Source organism: Myxine glutinosa, chromosome 9 (genome assembly GCF_964187855.1).
Source record: "Myxine glutinosa chromosome 9, kmMyxGlut1.1, whole genome shotgun sequence".
Lineage (NCBI taxonomy): Eukaryota > Metazoa > Chordata > Myxini > Myxiniformes > Myxinidae > Myxine > Myxine glutinosa.
In genome coordinates this window covers 99,012,954-99,030,705 of record NC_136269.1, presented here as the reverse complement: position 1 = coordinate 99,030,705, position 17,752 = coordinate 99,012,954, and the positions used below count along the sequence as shown (strand labels likewise).

Sequence of the window (17,752 nt, the reverse complement as noted above, 5' to 3'; positions counted from 1 at the left end):
ACAAACAAGAAAGAAACCAGAGTGAAAACTGAGTACTCTCTTTCAGCGTGCGTCACTGCCGAGCCCCCTTTGGTGCCCGTCAATGACGATTTGCAATGCCTGGAGATGGCATAGGAAAGGAGCGGTGTACAACAAGTACACATACATTCAAAGTACACCGCCCCATGCCAAATAATTAAATATGCTGCAGCGCGGCATTGCCGGGGCGCCTCCGGCGCCCGGCAATACCACAGTGCAGCTCATTGAGGCTGCATTGGGAGGGATAGGTGTACACTAATTGATTGATTAATTGTATAATTAAAATCAATAAAAGATTATCACAAAATATTTTCATAATCAATTGGCTAATCGCATAACTAAACCACTAGTGCTTCATCCGAAGATGTATCTTTTAGAAATGTAATTAAATAAGTCATTTATAAAAAATTAAATAATTAATTGATTACTCAATAAATAATTAATCGATTAATCAATAAATAATTAATAGATGAAATGATTAATCAATAAATCAAAAATATCCTTGATAGCCACATCGCTTGGTCACTCATGTCCAAATATTAGCTTCCCAGCTCAAAAGGTGCCTGAGATATTGGCCAAATGAGAAAGAAAATAAATAAATGATTAATAATGAAAATAAATAAATAATAATCATTAAAAAATTAAATTATTAATCAATTTGGTCAGAGAACACATAAACTACCACTATTTCATCAGAATCTGTAACTTTAAATTTAAATTTTTTTTTGGCATTAATCAAATAATTACATAATTAATCGATTAATTTATTAATTAATAAATCAAAAATATCCTTTGCAGCCAAATCACCTGGTCATTGGCATGTCCAAATGTCAGCTTCCTAACTCAAAAGGTGCCTGAGTTAATGGTCAGAAGAGAAAGGAAATTTGATTAATTAAATAAGTACTGAATTAATCGCTAATAATTAAATAACTCCTCAATTTATTGATTAATCAAAAAACAAAAAATACCGTTTTTGACAAAGGACTTGCTCACTATTGTGCCGAAATTTCAGCTTCCTAGCTCAAAGGATGGCTGAGATATCGTCCGGACAACCAAGGAAACAAGAAAACAAACAAACAAGAAACCAGAGTGAAAACTGAGTACTCTCTTTCAGCGTGCGTCACTGCCAAGCCCCCTTCGGTGCCCGGCAATGACGATTTGCAATGCCTGGAGGTGGCATAGGAAAGGAGCGGTGTACAACAAGTACACATACATTCAAAGTACACATACATACAAGTATACATACATACATACAAGTACATACATACATACTTGTATACATACATACATACATACATACATACATACATACATACATACAAGTATGCCCCATGCCAAATAATTAAATATGCTGCAGCGCGGCATTGCCGTGGCGCCTCCGGCGCCCGGCAATACCGCAGTGCAGCTCATTGAGGCTGCATTGGGAGGGAGAGGTGTACACTAATTGATTGATTAATTGTATAATTAAAATCAATAAAAGATTATCACAAAATATTTTCATAATCAATTGGCTAATAGCATACCTAAAGCACTAGTGCTTCATCCGAAGATGTATCTTTTAGAAATTTAATTAAATAAGTCATTTATAAAAAATTAAATAATTAATTGATTACTCAATAAATTATAATTAATCGATTAATCAATAAATAATTAATAGATGAAATGATTAATCAATAAATCAAAAATATCCTTGATAGCCACATCACTTGGTCACTCATGTCCAAATATTAGCTTCCCAGCTCAAAAGGTGCCTGAGATATTGGCCAAATGAGAAAGAAAATAAATAAATGATTAATAATGAAAATAAATAAATAATAATCATAAAAAAATTAAATTATTAATCAATTTGGTCAGAGAACACATAAACTACCACTATTTCATCAGAATCTGTAACTTAAAAAAAAACAATTTTTTTGTCATTAATCGAATAATTAAATAATTAATCGATTAATTGATTAATTAATAAATCAAAAATATCCTTTGCAGCCAAATCACCTGGTCATTGGCATGTCCAAATGTCAGCTTCCTAACTCAAAAGGTGCCTGAGTTAATGGTCAGAAGAGAAAGGAAATTTGATTAATTAAATAAGTAATTAATTAATTGGGCCACACTCTTACAATGTCTCTCCGAAAGGACCGACTGGACAACCCTCCCATCTACTTTCTCAACAATCCTCTCCAAGAAGTTCTGTCGCTCAAGCTTTTGGGTCTCACTATCTGCCATGATCTTTCTTGGGAAAACCACATTTCCAAGCTGGCCTCCAAAGCCAGTCGCCGACTGGGCATCCTCCGTCGTGCGAAGTCCTTCCTTGGCACACCTGAGCTCCTCACCACATACAAGGCTTTCATCCACAGCTCAATGGAATACTGTTCCCCCCTCTGGGCTGGTGCTCCTGCCTCACACCTTGCTCGGCTTCACGCTGTTGAGATAATGCAGATACTGCATTGGGGATAATGCAGAGGTAAGATGGGCCAACTTGTCCTCTCCGGTACCAAAATGTTTCATGATTTCCTTGTATTGCTTTGAAATAGGGTGCTTCCCAAGAACTGTAAAACTTGTGAATATTATCGCTGATATAATGAATATACATGAGTATATCAGGTGTATATAGTAGTTTGGTAAAATGACATTTCTACATCACTATTTATTATTTTGGGTTATTATTTTAGGATAATATTTTGGGCTTGTTTTTCAGTACATTGACAACTTTTTTTTTATCCACGAAATCAAATAAAACTTTATTTTATATTGTGTATTTAGCCATTGTTCATACACAAGTGAAATGGTTTGTAGCTTCTAAGTTTTCTCATACTCTGACGCCAGGCAACGACTCATGCATTGGTTGGGGAAACAAAGCCGGTATTTTGCAACAACACTGACATTTGCAGGTTGTAAATGAAAGCATTCCCAAGCATTCTCCTCCATGAACAACTCAAGCATGTTGCCCTGGTATTAGGGGTGTGGGGTGGTGTGGTGGGGATAGCAGGGAGGAGGGTGGGGTTTTTGCTGGGTAAGAGGTTCAGATCTGGACAGTTCATCTCTTGCTGTGTTTGGTGCTGGATGGCTTTTGAGGAGGATGTGCAGCAGCGAGGAAAGCTCCCCACTCGGTTGGTCATTTCCAACAGCCAGATTGCTGCTCTTAAAGTATGTCCCATTCATGTGTTCTTACTCAAGGGCCGTGGGCGTCTTTGGGAGGAAAATAGAAAAGATGCGTAGGTTGGCAAATATTTATCACCAGCTTTGGTGAAGTGAGACATGGTTACAGAGTAGAAACAGCTGAGATGCGAATGGGCGCTTTGATCTGCAGTGTCTCAGACTTGTGGATGCACACATTTTGGAAAAGAAAGTTTTCAGAAAGTTTTTTTTTAATGTTTGAACTTCGACATGGCTGAATTATTGTGCTTTCTCTTAAAATACTTTGTTTTTGAATGGTATCTCACAAACTTTTAGTAGAGTTGAGCTGGGCAAGATCCCCGCATACTGCATCAGCTCTGTATTTGATATCCTCAGTAGCCTATTGATCCTGCTTGTATGTTCTTATTCTGGTTTAGTATCTTTAATCATGGTTGTATATATTCAGTATCCTGAACGTCCACATCTTCCTCCCTGGCTGATGGTACAATAGGCTACTTCAAAGGAAAAATGTTCAGTATACTGAATAAAGGGACTGATCTTCTTCGTTCGTATGTTAGCATCATTGACTGAGAGCACAGCTGTGCCGCTGATACAATGCCCTCTGTTGATTATGACAGGAATTTGGAATTTGGCCATGGTGTCAGCGATAGCTCGCCTACTCTTCACAAAGGGCACCATGGGATATTTAACACCCACCAACAAATACTGGCAAATGGGACGCCAGTTTAACGTCCATCTGAGGCATGGCACAAGCAATAATGAATCATCCCGCCTGTAAAGCACCAGGATGACAGTTTATAGTTGGGTCAGAATTCTAACCCAGGCTTGACATATTGAAGGTAAATGTGTGTACTACTCGGCCATCCAGTCAGTCCTAAGGGACTGATGATATACTGATGTGTGTGTATATATATATATATATAAAAACAAACAAACAAAAAAATATATATATATATATGGAACATCTTGTCCCTCCCTTCTTACTCTATATGTTTGCTTGAGTTGGTATAAGATATAGTATCTGCATTTGTGTTTTGTCCAATGCCTGTATGGAAGCAGCAGTGGGTTAAAGAGGATCGTGAGAGGAAACGTGCAAGATTGGATGCACGGCATGCTTGTGTGCTTGGCACGGTAACAGCCTACTTGGGGCTGCCTGAGGGTGAAGCCGAAGATGCAATCCTTGAGGGATCCCAGGTGAGAAACAACTGCAGAAAGGGTATGCATGCAATGCATAATTAAGGCCGGGAATATCAGCTGTTAATACGTGTAGTTATGAGCCCCGTTGGACTTTGTCCAAAACGGGGGCTTATGGATTGGGTCTTGAACGTCCGTCCGTCCGTCCGTCCGTCTGTCTGTCCGTGTGTCCGCAACCATATCTCGGACAAGTATGGACAGATTTTGTTCATACTTGGCACAAAGACAACACATATGTTGGGGACGGTATACATATGCACATCATTTTGTTTCGTGATGTGATCAAACATGGCTGACTGGTGGCCATTTTAGTTGTAAAAAACCCAAATGTTGAATACGTCCCCAACAATTTCTCGGACATACATGGACCGATTTAGTTCAAACTTGCTACAAAGACAACAAATGAGAGTATACATATGCAGAATATTTTGTTTTGTAATCCAACCAAAAATGGCCGACTCTGTAGAGCAAAATAACTAAAACCACGGGGGCTATGACATTTTGTCTTTTTCACCCTGTTCTATAATACACTGATAGTACATTGTTGCGATTAGTTGTTTTTCTTTTTTACTGATGCAGACCTGCTGATTTCCTTCACTAACAGATTGAACAAATGGATAGGTTCTTCATTGCTGGAGGTTCAACACATTTATTGTTCTTCTATCAAGATCCAGAGCCTTCTAAACCAGGTAAGCAGAAAACAATTTGAAATTGTAATGCTGGTAAAGCACCAAACTAACTCTTGATTAAACAAAGACGAAGCAAATGTTATTTTGTCTTGGTCACACCAGTTTATCTTCACACTTTAGTTTCACATCTGGCAATGCAGGGCCTGTCAAAATCGAATTGACCTCCAAGGCTTGGTTGGAAGGAGCAAAATTTCGACGTCCACGCCTTTTCATTCCTGAACTGACTGATGTGGTCTTGCACGGGACTTGTGTAACTTTAATCCGGACCCGACCTGATAAAGCCATCAGCTCGGAGAATATTAACAAGGTAATCTTAACTTGGGATGTATGTCTCATCATTCGTTTAATTGCATTATTAGTTACTTATAATACATCTAAAAAATGATGTGAATGAAGGGCGAGGGTGTTAGAGAGAGGAAAAGGTGAGTTGAGGATGGAAGGAGGGAAATAATAAATGGGGCAGAGTGTATAATAGGGGTTTTAAATGTTAAAGTTTCCACTATTTTATGTGCAGTTGGACTCCGACATTCGTGATCCCAACATTCGCGGGTTCCACGTATTCGCGGTTGATAAAATGCAACCTGCTTCTACATTTGCAGCCTTCTGTACCGCATATTCATGGTTTTTCGCCGGTGCAAAAAAATTCCCGCTCACTCAAGGACTTACTTGGTGCTGTGTTGATTATCCCTTTTTACTTATGGGTAGAGATTTCAGGTTAATATTGTTTGTATATTCTGTTGGAAAAAGCCTGGTTCACAAAGATGATCACAAACTCGAGAGAGAGAGAGAAAGAGAAAGAGAAAGAGAAAGATTACGATTACAGATGGGATATGACATGGGGAGTGGGGTTGCTTGTTTTCTTACATCATTATTTTACCATCTATTTTTGATCGGGAACCGCAAGTGATTATTTAATTATATATCTGTTTCTTTTTGGCTTAACCCCGCTCTCGCAGGGAAAATGGCCTTAAAATGCCTGTCGTTTATTTTTATTTAATGTTTATTAATTAATGTTTATTAATGTTTTAATTGATTGATTGATTGATTTATTAATTAACTAATTAATTAATGTTTATTTTTAAGTATCATGATTCCTTTAGTTTAAACATGATTAATGTATATATATATATTGTTGTGGATATGAGGATTGTGTTTTTTATTGTGTTTTTTTTATTATTGCTTTATTCTGGACCCTCCTGCCTCCAGTCTGTGTATAAAGGTCAAAGGGCGTTCCCATAGTTAATTCCATAAAACATACACGAAGGACACCATATATCCCTGTTCAGTAGTTATATCCTTATTATGTGTATTAGTGTAAGGCTGTGTCTTCCATTAATTGACACTCCATTGCACTGCATTAAATAAAGTAGATCCCTCCGACATGGCATCTTCAAAGTGCCAGGTTTGCCAGGTTTGCTGCAATTGCCAACTGCATTTGGGCGGTTTTCTTCATTCGCCATTGCTGCCCTTTGGCTGGGGCTAGCTCGAATCGCCCCAAAACCACCATTAGCCACGAGGTAAGGTCGGGGAAGAAGGGCGTGTCTCCACCTCGTCATAGAGGGGAGGAGTGAACCAGCCCTTGCCGACCAACCCAGAACGAGGGGTTGGCTTTAGAGGGCGGAGAGAGAACGTTTGGGGGAGGTTCGCAAAAGGGTCAAGGGTGAGGCTTATATAACCCACGGGAGATGCCCCCAGGAGAGTAGAGGAGGGAGGAGATCAGAACACAGACAAGCAAAAAGAGAGTCCTGCGAGCCAAGAGAGGGAGAGAGAACCCGTCACGCCAGGTCCCCCACCAGCAGCGTTGGCTCCACCAAGCAGCTCCGACCTGTTACCCCACGCACACGACAGGATCGGTGGCATCGGCGGCCATCGAGGTCCAGCCCGACGTCCCATGCGGGATCAAGCTCCGTGCCTTCCTCCCCCTCCAGCCACCCACCTCCTTCCAGCCAATCCACTCTGCAATTCCCCGTGTGAGTCCGTCTTTCGTTTGTTCTGTCCTGGGTTAAGTAAGACTGTAATAGATAAGCTAGTATTTTCACTGTGTCTTTCTGGTCCGTCCCTCTTTCTGCTTTATTTTCTTATCTTTCCTTCTTCCTTGGTTTCTTTCAATCCTGTAAATAGTAATAAATAATAATCGTATTTCAAACCCTTTTTGTCTCCTTCTTCTTCTTCACATCCGTGTCGCCTTTGTCTTTTCCCTATTGAATATCTGTGGCGCGATTTTGGCCAACATTCAGGAATCGGGTTAGTCGGGGTAACTGTTCGGGCGCGGTGGCCATCTGCTCGGCAAATCCAGTAACATCTTATCCGCATCCGTAACAACATATATATATATATATATATATATATATATATATATATATATATATCTACACTGTCATATGTGGTGTAAATCTTTCGCCAATCAGCGAGGCTGGTTCATGTAACGTAGGTAAAAATGAACTTTTATTTTGAATATAAAATAAAATGAAATTCTAACAAAAGGCTGTGATATCAGTACATTTAAAATTTTGCAATTCAAACTCAACATCTATCATCATAAGATAATACAGAATACTGTATCATCTTTCAAGCTTAAACTCTGAGGAGTAAAACAGCAACTACTTCTGGGATCAAGATGCTCTTTGGCAACCACACAAGATGAAATCTAAACAAATGTTTCATTTTCGATAAAGTAACATGACACTCGCAGTAAAAGAGTGAGCTAACCTTTTGGAATTTTATTTGTAAGAATTGAATGAAAACTGTAATCATGTGCATTCATGTTCCGGTCCGGCTCGTAAAATTTTCACATTTTCCCTGATGAAAACATTTCTCACCAGCCGCGCACATCACTTCTAAAGGCATCTTCCACGCGTTACGCATAAAACCATTTCCTGTCCCGCTTAAACCATTTCCCACACCAGCTGTGCACATAACAGTTCAAAAAGCATCTTGCACGCATAGGAATCTGTACGGTACATGTAAACCATTCCACACCACTCCATTCGACATTTGCGGTTTTTTTGTGAGTGCATTCGCGGTTGGCTTTGCCATTGGCAGCCCTATTCTTCGCGTATTCGCGGTTTTTCGCGGGCAGATTTCGTGTTTTTTTTTTTTCACCGGATTTTTGTATTTTTCCTTATGAATCACAAACCGCCAGGAACTTGTCCCCCCTTTCTCCATCGAAACAATGCCCCCACATTCACGGATTCAACATTTGCAGCATTTTCCCATTACGTATCCTCCACGAATGTTGGGGTCCGACTGTATATAATATATAGATGTTCTCCAAAGCTGATGTTTATCTCAGCCCCATTTCTTACGGCTAAAATTTGAAACCTGTTTGAGTTATGTGAATTGTTCCAGGAGGTGAATGTAAGCATTCTAGATGCTGGAGCTGGAGGTTTGCTGAGGATGCTGCAGGACATGTTGGCTCGAGTCTTTGTACCAGCCATCCGCAGCAACCAGCATGCATGGGATTCGTCGTCCGACGCTCGATCAGCCACTGCATGTCGAGACTTCCTGTTGGCTGTGGAGAGTTTTGTGGAGGTTCTGGCTTTCTCTCAGGATTGCCTCAATGAACAGGTCCAATTATAGCTGTTAACGTCACACTCTTAGCTTGCAAACTTGTTTTAAAGCAAGAACGTTTCAATCTGCTATAATTGCGCACGGGCGGCGGTCAGCAGTCACAGTCAGTCACAGTCAGTCACAGTCACACAGTCAGCCTGTGTTTTATTTTTTGTGCTCTAATACTAAGGTGGCCCAACACCTATTGTTTTTCACAATGGATGAAAAGAACCTGCTTTGCTTTGCCTTGAGATTTCAGCTTTATTGCAAGTTGCCTAGGGTATGTTTCACAGAAATCACATCACTGCGACCTTTCGATGAAAAGGTAGCACTGTTATCATGTGATGCAAAACGAAATTATGCAACCACATAGTAATGCAGTTTTGCTAGGAATACGTTGTACAGTGTTCTGATGGCCAATAACCATTTATATTGGTTTGTTGAGGATCGCTTGGATTTATGTGAAGAAGAGGAAGGGTATCTGATGCAACGGCAGCAGAGTACTCACACAGTTTTAATAGAAGAGTGCTGTTTAAATAAGTGTAAAACTGGTGGAAGAATTGCTGTTTATTAAATCTTCCTTTGTTTAGTTTTATTAACAAGAGTACCCATCACTTTGCTGACGGCTTTAATCAAAAGACAGCATGTTGTACTTCATATACATTCTCCTTTATTCACCCTATCATTTGCCCGAGGTCATCATCCATCTGCTGGGAAGTCCGCTAACATCACCTTCGTCAACCATCCTTGCTGCTTATACATGGCATGAGCAAAAATCACTTTCGTTTCGCTGCGACGCTTTGTGTTGGATGATTTGGTTTGAACCTCTGCTTAAAATGAATGAAAAGAAACATTTTGAAAATGACTCACTCAGATTTCGACATCACCACCATCACCAACAGAAACAATATTTGGGGTACCCTTGGGAAACATGCAATATTTGGTTGGATTTGGTTTAACAGGTTTTTTTTTAGGTTTTGAAGCATATATAAATAAACAAACAAACGAACATTAGTTGAGCTTTATATATTAGATGGACACTAATCTATCTATAATTCCAGCAATCTCTGTGTGTATGTTTGTATGTTTGTATGTTTGTATGTATGTTTGTCTGTGACCGCTGTTTCTCGACAACTACCGGTCCGATATACTTGAAACTTGCCAGGTATATTGCTGGGGACCCGAGGATGTGCCTTTTCAAGGTTTGAAATTAATCGGACAAGCAGTTACCGAGCTATGTCCAAAAAACGATTCAACCAATCAGAGAGCAGCGAGCTATCACGTGTGCCGAACGTGGCGAACAGACTCTGCCTCGGACGGCACATTTGAGAGCGTATTCATTTATTTCACGTTTGCAAACTATGTTGGCGCTATGTTGGCGTTAAACTATGTTTTAAAACTAATAAAAACTAACTTGCGATTCATCGTAACTGCGATATACGACCTTCCGGAGCTCCCGTGAGAGCGTGCGCCATTACGGATAGTAATTCAATTAAAAACATAAAAACATTGTCCCAATTCAGTCAGAGCGAAGGGCGTTGTTTTAAGCGAAGAGCGTTTTATTTTTCCCCTTAAATTCAGTCGCCGGACGGTGAAAGCTTTTTTTTGGGGGCAGCTACTGGCAGCGACGTATGGCCAATCACAGGACACGTTGTTGTGTCGACGTGCCGTGTTGTTTTCCCTCGCGGTTTGGAATGTTTTTCCTTTTCATTTCTTTTCTCTTCCTTACGGAAGTACGGGCATTTCCTTAAATTTGCGATTCTTTCGCTTTCCTGCGCGTTTGGGCACGCTATGGCGATTTCTTTACCAAACTCCGAAGCCGTTCGCTTTGGACCAAACCATTTCATGTAAATAGAGGGGGGGGATTGTCACCGTACTCGCAAGCCGTTCGCTTTGGACCAAACCATTTCATGTAAATAGAGGGGGGGGGATATAATTTTAGATATAGATATAGTACGGGCATGCCCTAGTCTATCTATAATTCCAGTAATCTCTGTGTGTGTGTGTGTGTGTATGTGTGTATGTCTGTGTGTTTGTCTGTGACCGCTGTTTCTCGACAACCACGGGTCCGATATACTTGAAACTTGCCAGGTATATTGCTGGGGACCCGAGGATGTGCCTTTTCAAGGTTTCATATTAATCGGACAAGTAGTTACCGAGCTATGGCGATTTCTTTACCAAACTCCGCAAGCCGTTCGCTTTGGACCAAACCATTTCATGTAAATAGAGGGGGGGGGGGTTCTGTGGTCGTTGCGAATGGACCAAACCATTTCATGTAAATAGAGGGGGGGGGGGGTTCTGTGGTCGTTACTGCCACGTGGTTTCAAAGTTTTTTTTTGTTGTTGTTGTTTGCACGCATGCTTTTTTGCACGCACGTACGGGCACCCACGTACGGGCATGTCCTAGTCTATCTATAATTCCAGTAATCTCTGTGTGAATGTCTGTGTGTCTGTGTGTCTGTGTGTTTGTCTGTGACCGCTGTTTCTCGACAACCACGGGTCCGATATACTTGAAACTTGCCAGGTATATTGCTGGGGACCCGAGGATGTGCCTTTTCAAGGTTTCATATTAATCGGACAAGTAGTTACCGAGCTATGGCGATTTCTTTACCAAACTCCGCAAGCCGTTCGCTTTGGACCAAACCATTTCATGTAAATAGAGGGGGGGGGGGGGATTGTCACCGTACTCGCAAGCCGTTCGCTTTGGACCAAACCATTTCATGTAAATAGAGGGGGGGGATATAATTTTAGATATATATATAGTACGGGCATGCCCTAGTATATATTAATGTTAGTATTGATGGGCTCTGACATAATATTCATACAACTACTACTTTCATGGCCCCAATTATCCTGAACTAATTGTGAGGTCAGAAGGGGGAAGTCTTTGGCCTACGTCTTTGACAATTCATCTGAAGGCGGCAGGAATTTAGAACTTGCTGAGGGTGCCAGCGCGATAGCTTGCCTACTCTTGAGGAAGGACACTGTGGGTATTTAATGTCCAACTAATTCTGGCAGATGGGATATCCAAATTCAGTGAAACACCAGGATGGCTGTTTATAGCTGGGTAGATATTTGCACCCAGGCTGGAAAGCTTTGTGGTACGCACACCCGCTTCTGAGCAAGTGTGCATACCACCAAGCTATACGGCCAGTCAGTGAGCATTTCCCTGAATGCCAATCAATTTTATTAACTCAACTGGAATATGTCCAGCTGAGTTTTTGTCGACACCCAGTGTCCGTCGTCCATCTGTCGTCTGTAAACAATTCGACGTCTATGCTCTAAAAGTCACAAATATTGATAAAATTTGATGAAACTTGTTGTGCAGCATATTTAAGACATAAACTAGTTTGGGATTGCATTTGGGCGTTGCACGCCCAAACATGGGCGTGGCAGGGCGGCCATATTGAAATCAATTTTTGTCATATATTTTTAGCACATATAAACTATATAGTTTGGTTCTATTATGCATATTCTAACCATATTGATATAGACCAGTTGAGTTCAGGTTCCCTGGAACCTCCAGTTAATTTTCTCGTGCTTTTGCAGAAATACAGGTACACCCTTATTATTGTTCTTTCTCGACACGTAAAGAATATCACGTGACTTTAAATCGTACCCTTTTCTCATTCATCTCTTGCCATCAAACACCTGCCAGCCATTGATCCACACACTTAAGGGCTGTGTCATTAGCCTCTGCTAGATCCGTTGATGAGCCTGCCTCATCTACCATGCCGCCTCTCATGAGACATTTCATAGTCTTGGGTCCACAACTGCAATCACAGTTGGCATCATCTTTACTGTATCCCTGTTTCAGCACTTTGCTTTACATCTTCAAACTCGTAGTAAGGGAAACATATGAAAATCTGTTAACTAAATTGTTACCAAAACATTTCTTCACCAATATGTTTGTAAAGGTGTGTAATAACATGTGTTAAAATGTTGAAGGTCAACTCCCGTGGGAAACCCAGAAAAAAAGCTGTTGAATTCGGGTACCGAAAAATTATTTTCGAGAATTTTTATTTTTTTAAATCGGCCCTTAAGTAACTTATGAAGGGTCAAATAAGGGTTTTTCATGATTCTGAGTTGATTGTTAACATTTATATTTCACCACAGACACTCCTTTGTGGAAAAATAATTTCTAAATATATCTCATTTTCTACTTTGCAGGACATGGAGTCTAGCAATATGGATGAAGACGTTACTCCACCTGTGCTCAATTGCTTCATCTGTGCACGCTCGGATACACCAGCTGAAAGGCTCATACAGGCAACTCCAAAGGGATACTCAACTTTATTGAAACAAGCAGAAACTGTCGAAAATGTTACTGTTGTGGAACGTATGAAGGAGGCTCAAAAGGAAGGAAAACTGAGGTACCACCAGAAGTGTAAAAATGATCTGTACAACAACTTTGTTGCAACCACCAAGAAGTCAGCTCAAGCATCAAAGGCAGAGAAAGAGTCATCAAAGTTGAAGAGAAGACGCACTACTTGTGAGTTCAGTTCATCAACCGGCTGCAGTTCTAGAAGATCACAGTCAGTTGACCTCCTGTATAAGGATGTATGCATTCTTTGCAACCAACCAGCCCAGCTCTACAAAAATAATCCAGCACAAGCTAGAAAGAAATCCAGAGTGCCAGATAATTTGACTGCAGATACACTGAAGGCAAGCTTGCTGAAGACAGCACGGAGTCGCGGGGATGACTGGGGCACTGAAGTCACTGGACGCCTGGAAGGGATCAACGACTTGGTAGCAGAAGAAACACTGTACCATTTGCGATGCAAACTTATGTTTGCGAGAGGTGACAGTTTGTCCAAGACTGATGAGGAAGGAAAAAGGAAGAGAGGACAGAGGAGTATTGATGAGGAGCGAGAGGCAGTTTTTATTGAATTCTGCGAATGGTTAGACTCAGAATTAGAGCATGGGGTAATGAACATGGACCAAGTCCATGAAAAGCTGCAGGAGTTTGATCAGTCACCAGAGAAGAGCCTTTCTTATTCAAAGCATTGGCTAAAGATAAAACTTCTAGAGAAATACGAAGACACCTTGTATTTCACAACACAGGAAAGAAGGGCAGATGTACTCTGTCTCAAAGATGGCACCAACAATATTCTGCGAGTGCATTATGCTAATCTTGACCATGGAGATGAGAAGACTCAGATCATAAAGACGGCACTCAAGTTCATATCCAATGATATTGCCTTGATTGATTTAGGTCCAAAGTCATACCCCACCACACACAGTATGACTGACATCGATAGTCAGCTGACACTTGTTCCTGCAAGCCTTCAGATGTTCTTGAGACCGATTGTCAAGACAGACGAAAGAGTTGCCGTTTGGGGGCAGAATTTTATTAAGGCCTGTCGACCTCGGTCTGGAGTATTGCCACACCAAATGGGGCTTGCCATACAACTTGATCATAGATTTGGGTCAAAATGGATGCTCAACAAGTTCCACCGGCTGGGATACACTGAGTCTTACACGGAGACACAAAACTACAAATACTGCTTCCTTAATAGTAGGAGTGGAGATGATGTTCCAGATACTTCTGGCACTCTTGACACCATTGTGGAGGAAACCGATGAACAGATCAATGATGAGGTTGCGGTTGATGCTGCGCTTGAGGATCAATCAGTGATGACAGCCAAAGTGCCAGCCAGTGAAAGTGAATTGTCAAGTAATGATCAGGTGGTCTTTATGGAGGTTGGGGAAACAAACAATGCAGTCACTCAGTTTGTTGGAGACAATATAGATTTAAACATTGTCTCTATTCACGGAAACACTCCCTTTCACTCAATGGGTTGGATCGAAGTCACCTCTCCGGCACCACCTTTGCCAGATCCACAGACAACAGCAGCTTTCCCCCAGGTGAAGTTGAAGGCACTCGACAAAGCTAAGATCCTGAGAGGAACTGAAGTAAAGATTATTCCATTTACGAGCAGGAAACAGATAGGAACGAACGCGATCATGTTTCTCCCCCTCGTTGAGCTTTCCTCCTCCCTGGCTCATGATCAGCCACTCCTCACTCCAGGTGACACACTCTGGGCAGCGGGGTGGGTGATCAAAGCCAACGATCCTGAGTTCCCACACTCCAACTGGAATGGCTGGATGAAGAGAATCCATGCTAATGATGCAAAGCAGAGCACACAGATCGAGTTCCTCCCAGTTATTGAAGGAGACCCTAATGACCTCAACACCATCTTCACCACTCTGAAAGAGTGCATACGGCGCGCTGGGGTCGCTATAGTGACCTTTGATCTTCCGATTTGGCTGAAGGCTGTGAATATAATAAAGCAGGCAAATCTACCCGTCATTCCAAGGTTGGGTGGTTTTCACCTGCTGAAGTCTTATCTTGGATCAATGGGTAACATCATGGAAGATTCTGGACTACTAGATGTGATCCAGTTGATCTATCCTGGAAGTACGACAGCCAACCACATCATGGATGGAGGATGTTTTGACAAGGCAATCCGTGTTCACCTCCTCATCGATGCAGCCATCTATCAACACATCATGAAACTTGCCTTCACTGAGGAGGAGCGTGGTGACATGAAGACCTTCATGGAGAAGGTGGCTGATGGGAAGATGGGAGCCAGACACTCAGACCCAGTAGTGCCAGTGTTTGAGCAAAGGTTTGAAGAAACCTTCAAACGACTTGCAAAAGGAGGAAGAACACCTGCACTCTGGGTGGAGTACCACCACATGGTAGATGTGATCAAGGTCTTTATCAGAACCGAGCGACTTGCAGACCACAATGGGCATCTGTCCTGCATTGTTACCAAGATGCTTCACATCTTTGCCGCTGCAGGCCATCATCAGTATGCCAAGGGCGCACGGCTGTACTGTCAACTCATGAAGGAACTAGAAACTTTGCCTGCTTACAAAGACACCTTAGAACGTCTCACTGCCCACGGGAACCACGTTGTCCGTTACTCAAGTCATGAGTGGTCCGGCACATGGTGTGACATTTGCATTGAGCAGACATTAATGAAGGCAGCCAAGTCACAAGGTGGATTGAGCAGAGGAAGAATGAGAAACAGTTTTTGTGGCCACAAATGCTGGGTGCTCACCCTCAGTCACCTGTCTGATGTCAACCGGCGGATGGAAGAGGACGTCAGTAAACATGTTCCAGTCCACAGAGACCTTGCCAAGACACAGATGAAGCGAGATGCAGAGGCAGTTGAACTTGTCCTAAAATGGTTTGAGGAGATCAAGCCATTCGACAACGATAGAGACAAGGAGTTGCTCGTGTCTTTCTCAACAGGATTCACAAGCACTGGAGATGACGCAGTCAATGCTGAGAGAGCAGCTGAAGTTGGGATGGAGATGCAGATCAAGCTGGATGGACAGTCAGTGACGTCGACCATGGATGTCAAGTCAAAGATAAAAGCCCTGTCATCACTAAGAAAATTTCCCTTGGTCAACGAGAAAAAGATTCACCTTGACTCACTGAAGTTGTTCAACCGACTGATCATTTTCGCCCAGCGGGATATGACAGTTGAGACAAGCTTACAGTATGAGCTGACTCCCTTCCCATTGTCCCTGTTCAGCAACAAAGATCAGAAGATGAACAAGGCAAACAAGGCAGACTTTTCAAATACAAGCCTGAAGGCGTTAACTGATCCACTTGACTTGACTAACCAACCCTGCTGCACCCTCGTAATTGATGGCGGATGGCTTGTCTACATGGTGAAGTGGGAACAACGTCAGACCTGGCAGGAGATCGCCAACAGTTACCTGAGCTACATGCAGTATCTGGGCCGCTGCTCCCAGAAGATCATTGTGGTCTTTGATGGCAACAGCAGATCACCAAAAGATCACGACCACATCCGGCGTACCAAGAATTCCTGCTGTAATCTCCAGATTCGACCGGATATGTCCAACTGGACCCCAAGAGCAAAGTTTCTGGACAAAACTCATAACAAGAGTGAGCTCATCCACCTTCTCTCTTCAACCTTCCGAAAACATCACATCACTGTGGAGCAGTGTGACAATGATGCTGACACTTCAATTGTGAGAGAGGCATTGGCTGCTGCTTCAGATGGCTCTGTTGAGGTCAGTACCATTTGTGTCTTCAGTTAGTATAACTATTGGATGGAGCCCGGGGGGAGATGGGGTAATTTAAAAATAAGAGAATTCACACTGTTGAAAAGTTAAATCTGTTCTTGAACGGTTCATTATGCTTTGTACATGTTGTTATATTTTCAGGTGCGGGCAGAAGATGCAGACGTGCTGGTAATGCTGGTGCACCATAGCTCAGACAGCCACCATCCACTCTTCTTAACCACATCAAACGGCTCTTATGACGTCCGAAAGATCAAAGAATCTCTCTCCGAAACACAGAAGAGCTACCTGCTCTTCTGTCACGCCTTCACGGGGTGTGATACGGTTTCTGCAATCGCTGGTCATGGGAAAACAACTATTTGCCAGGTAATAATGATAATACTACTATTACGTCGGCAAATAATACTAATACTAATAATAATTATAATTATAATCATTGTCATCATAGTATAAATGTTTAAAATAATAATTATTTTATTTCTGTTTTACATTATACTTTACTTGACATAGACCTGGTGCTTTTTTTTAGGTTTTGCGAAGGGGACGCGGCTGAGTACATCGACATCTTCCTTGACACAGAAGCCACCAAGGAAACAGCTGGTACTGCGATTTTCAAGTACATTTACCATGGACGAGATACTACATTGGGTGAAATTCGGTACAACATGTTCTCAAGGAAGGCAGCGGCAGGAGTGATCAAACCAGAGACTCTACCTCCAACAGAGGGTGCAGCTGCACAACATTCACTCCGTGCCTACCTGCAGACCCGGGACTGGATCCTTCTACAGAGCATGTCTCTGAACCCCAGTGACTATGGATGGACAATAGGTGTGCATGGGTATGAGCCAGTTCCAACACTGGACCCCACGGCTCCTGAGGAGCTATTGCAGTTCACGAGCTGTAATTGTCATGGAGATTGCAGCAACCGGCGATGCAGCTGCAAGAAGAATGGGGTCACGTGCATCTCGGCCTGTGGAGTCTGTAATGGCATTACATGCAGAAACTGCAGTCATGATGTTGTTGAGTCTGAAGAAGACATAGAGAATGACTGTTGAAACTTCTGACATTGTGAATGAGAAATAACTCTTGAGTATTATATATGTA

General features: G+C 42.0%; 1 protein-coding gene across 1 annotated transcript in view; it reads left to right on the top strand.

Annotated features, from left to right (window-relative positions):
- Positions 1-17,752, top strand: part of DNAH5 (dynein axonemal heavy chain 5) — a 335,447-nt gene that overhangs the window by 11,855 nt on the left and 305,840 nt on the right. The window contains exons 2-8 of the mRNA XM_078785114.1: positions 4,213-4,347; positions 4,952-5,036; positions 5,177-5,343; positions 8,385-8,603; positions 12,755-13,321; positions 16,070-16,639; positions 16,793-16,819. Coding sequence (XP_078641240.1) covers positions 4,213-4,347; positions 4,952-5,036; positions 5,177-5,343; positions 8,385-8,603; positions 12,755-13,321; positions 16,070-16,639; positions 16,793-16,819 — 1,770 coding nt within the window. The remainder of the gene's footprint in view (positions 1-4,212; positions 4,348-4,951; positions 5,037-5,176; positions 5,344-8,384; positions 8,604-12,754; positions 13,322-16,069; positions 16,640-16,792; positions 16,820-17,752) is intronic.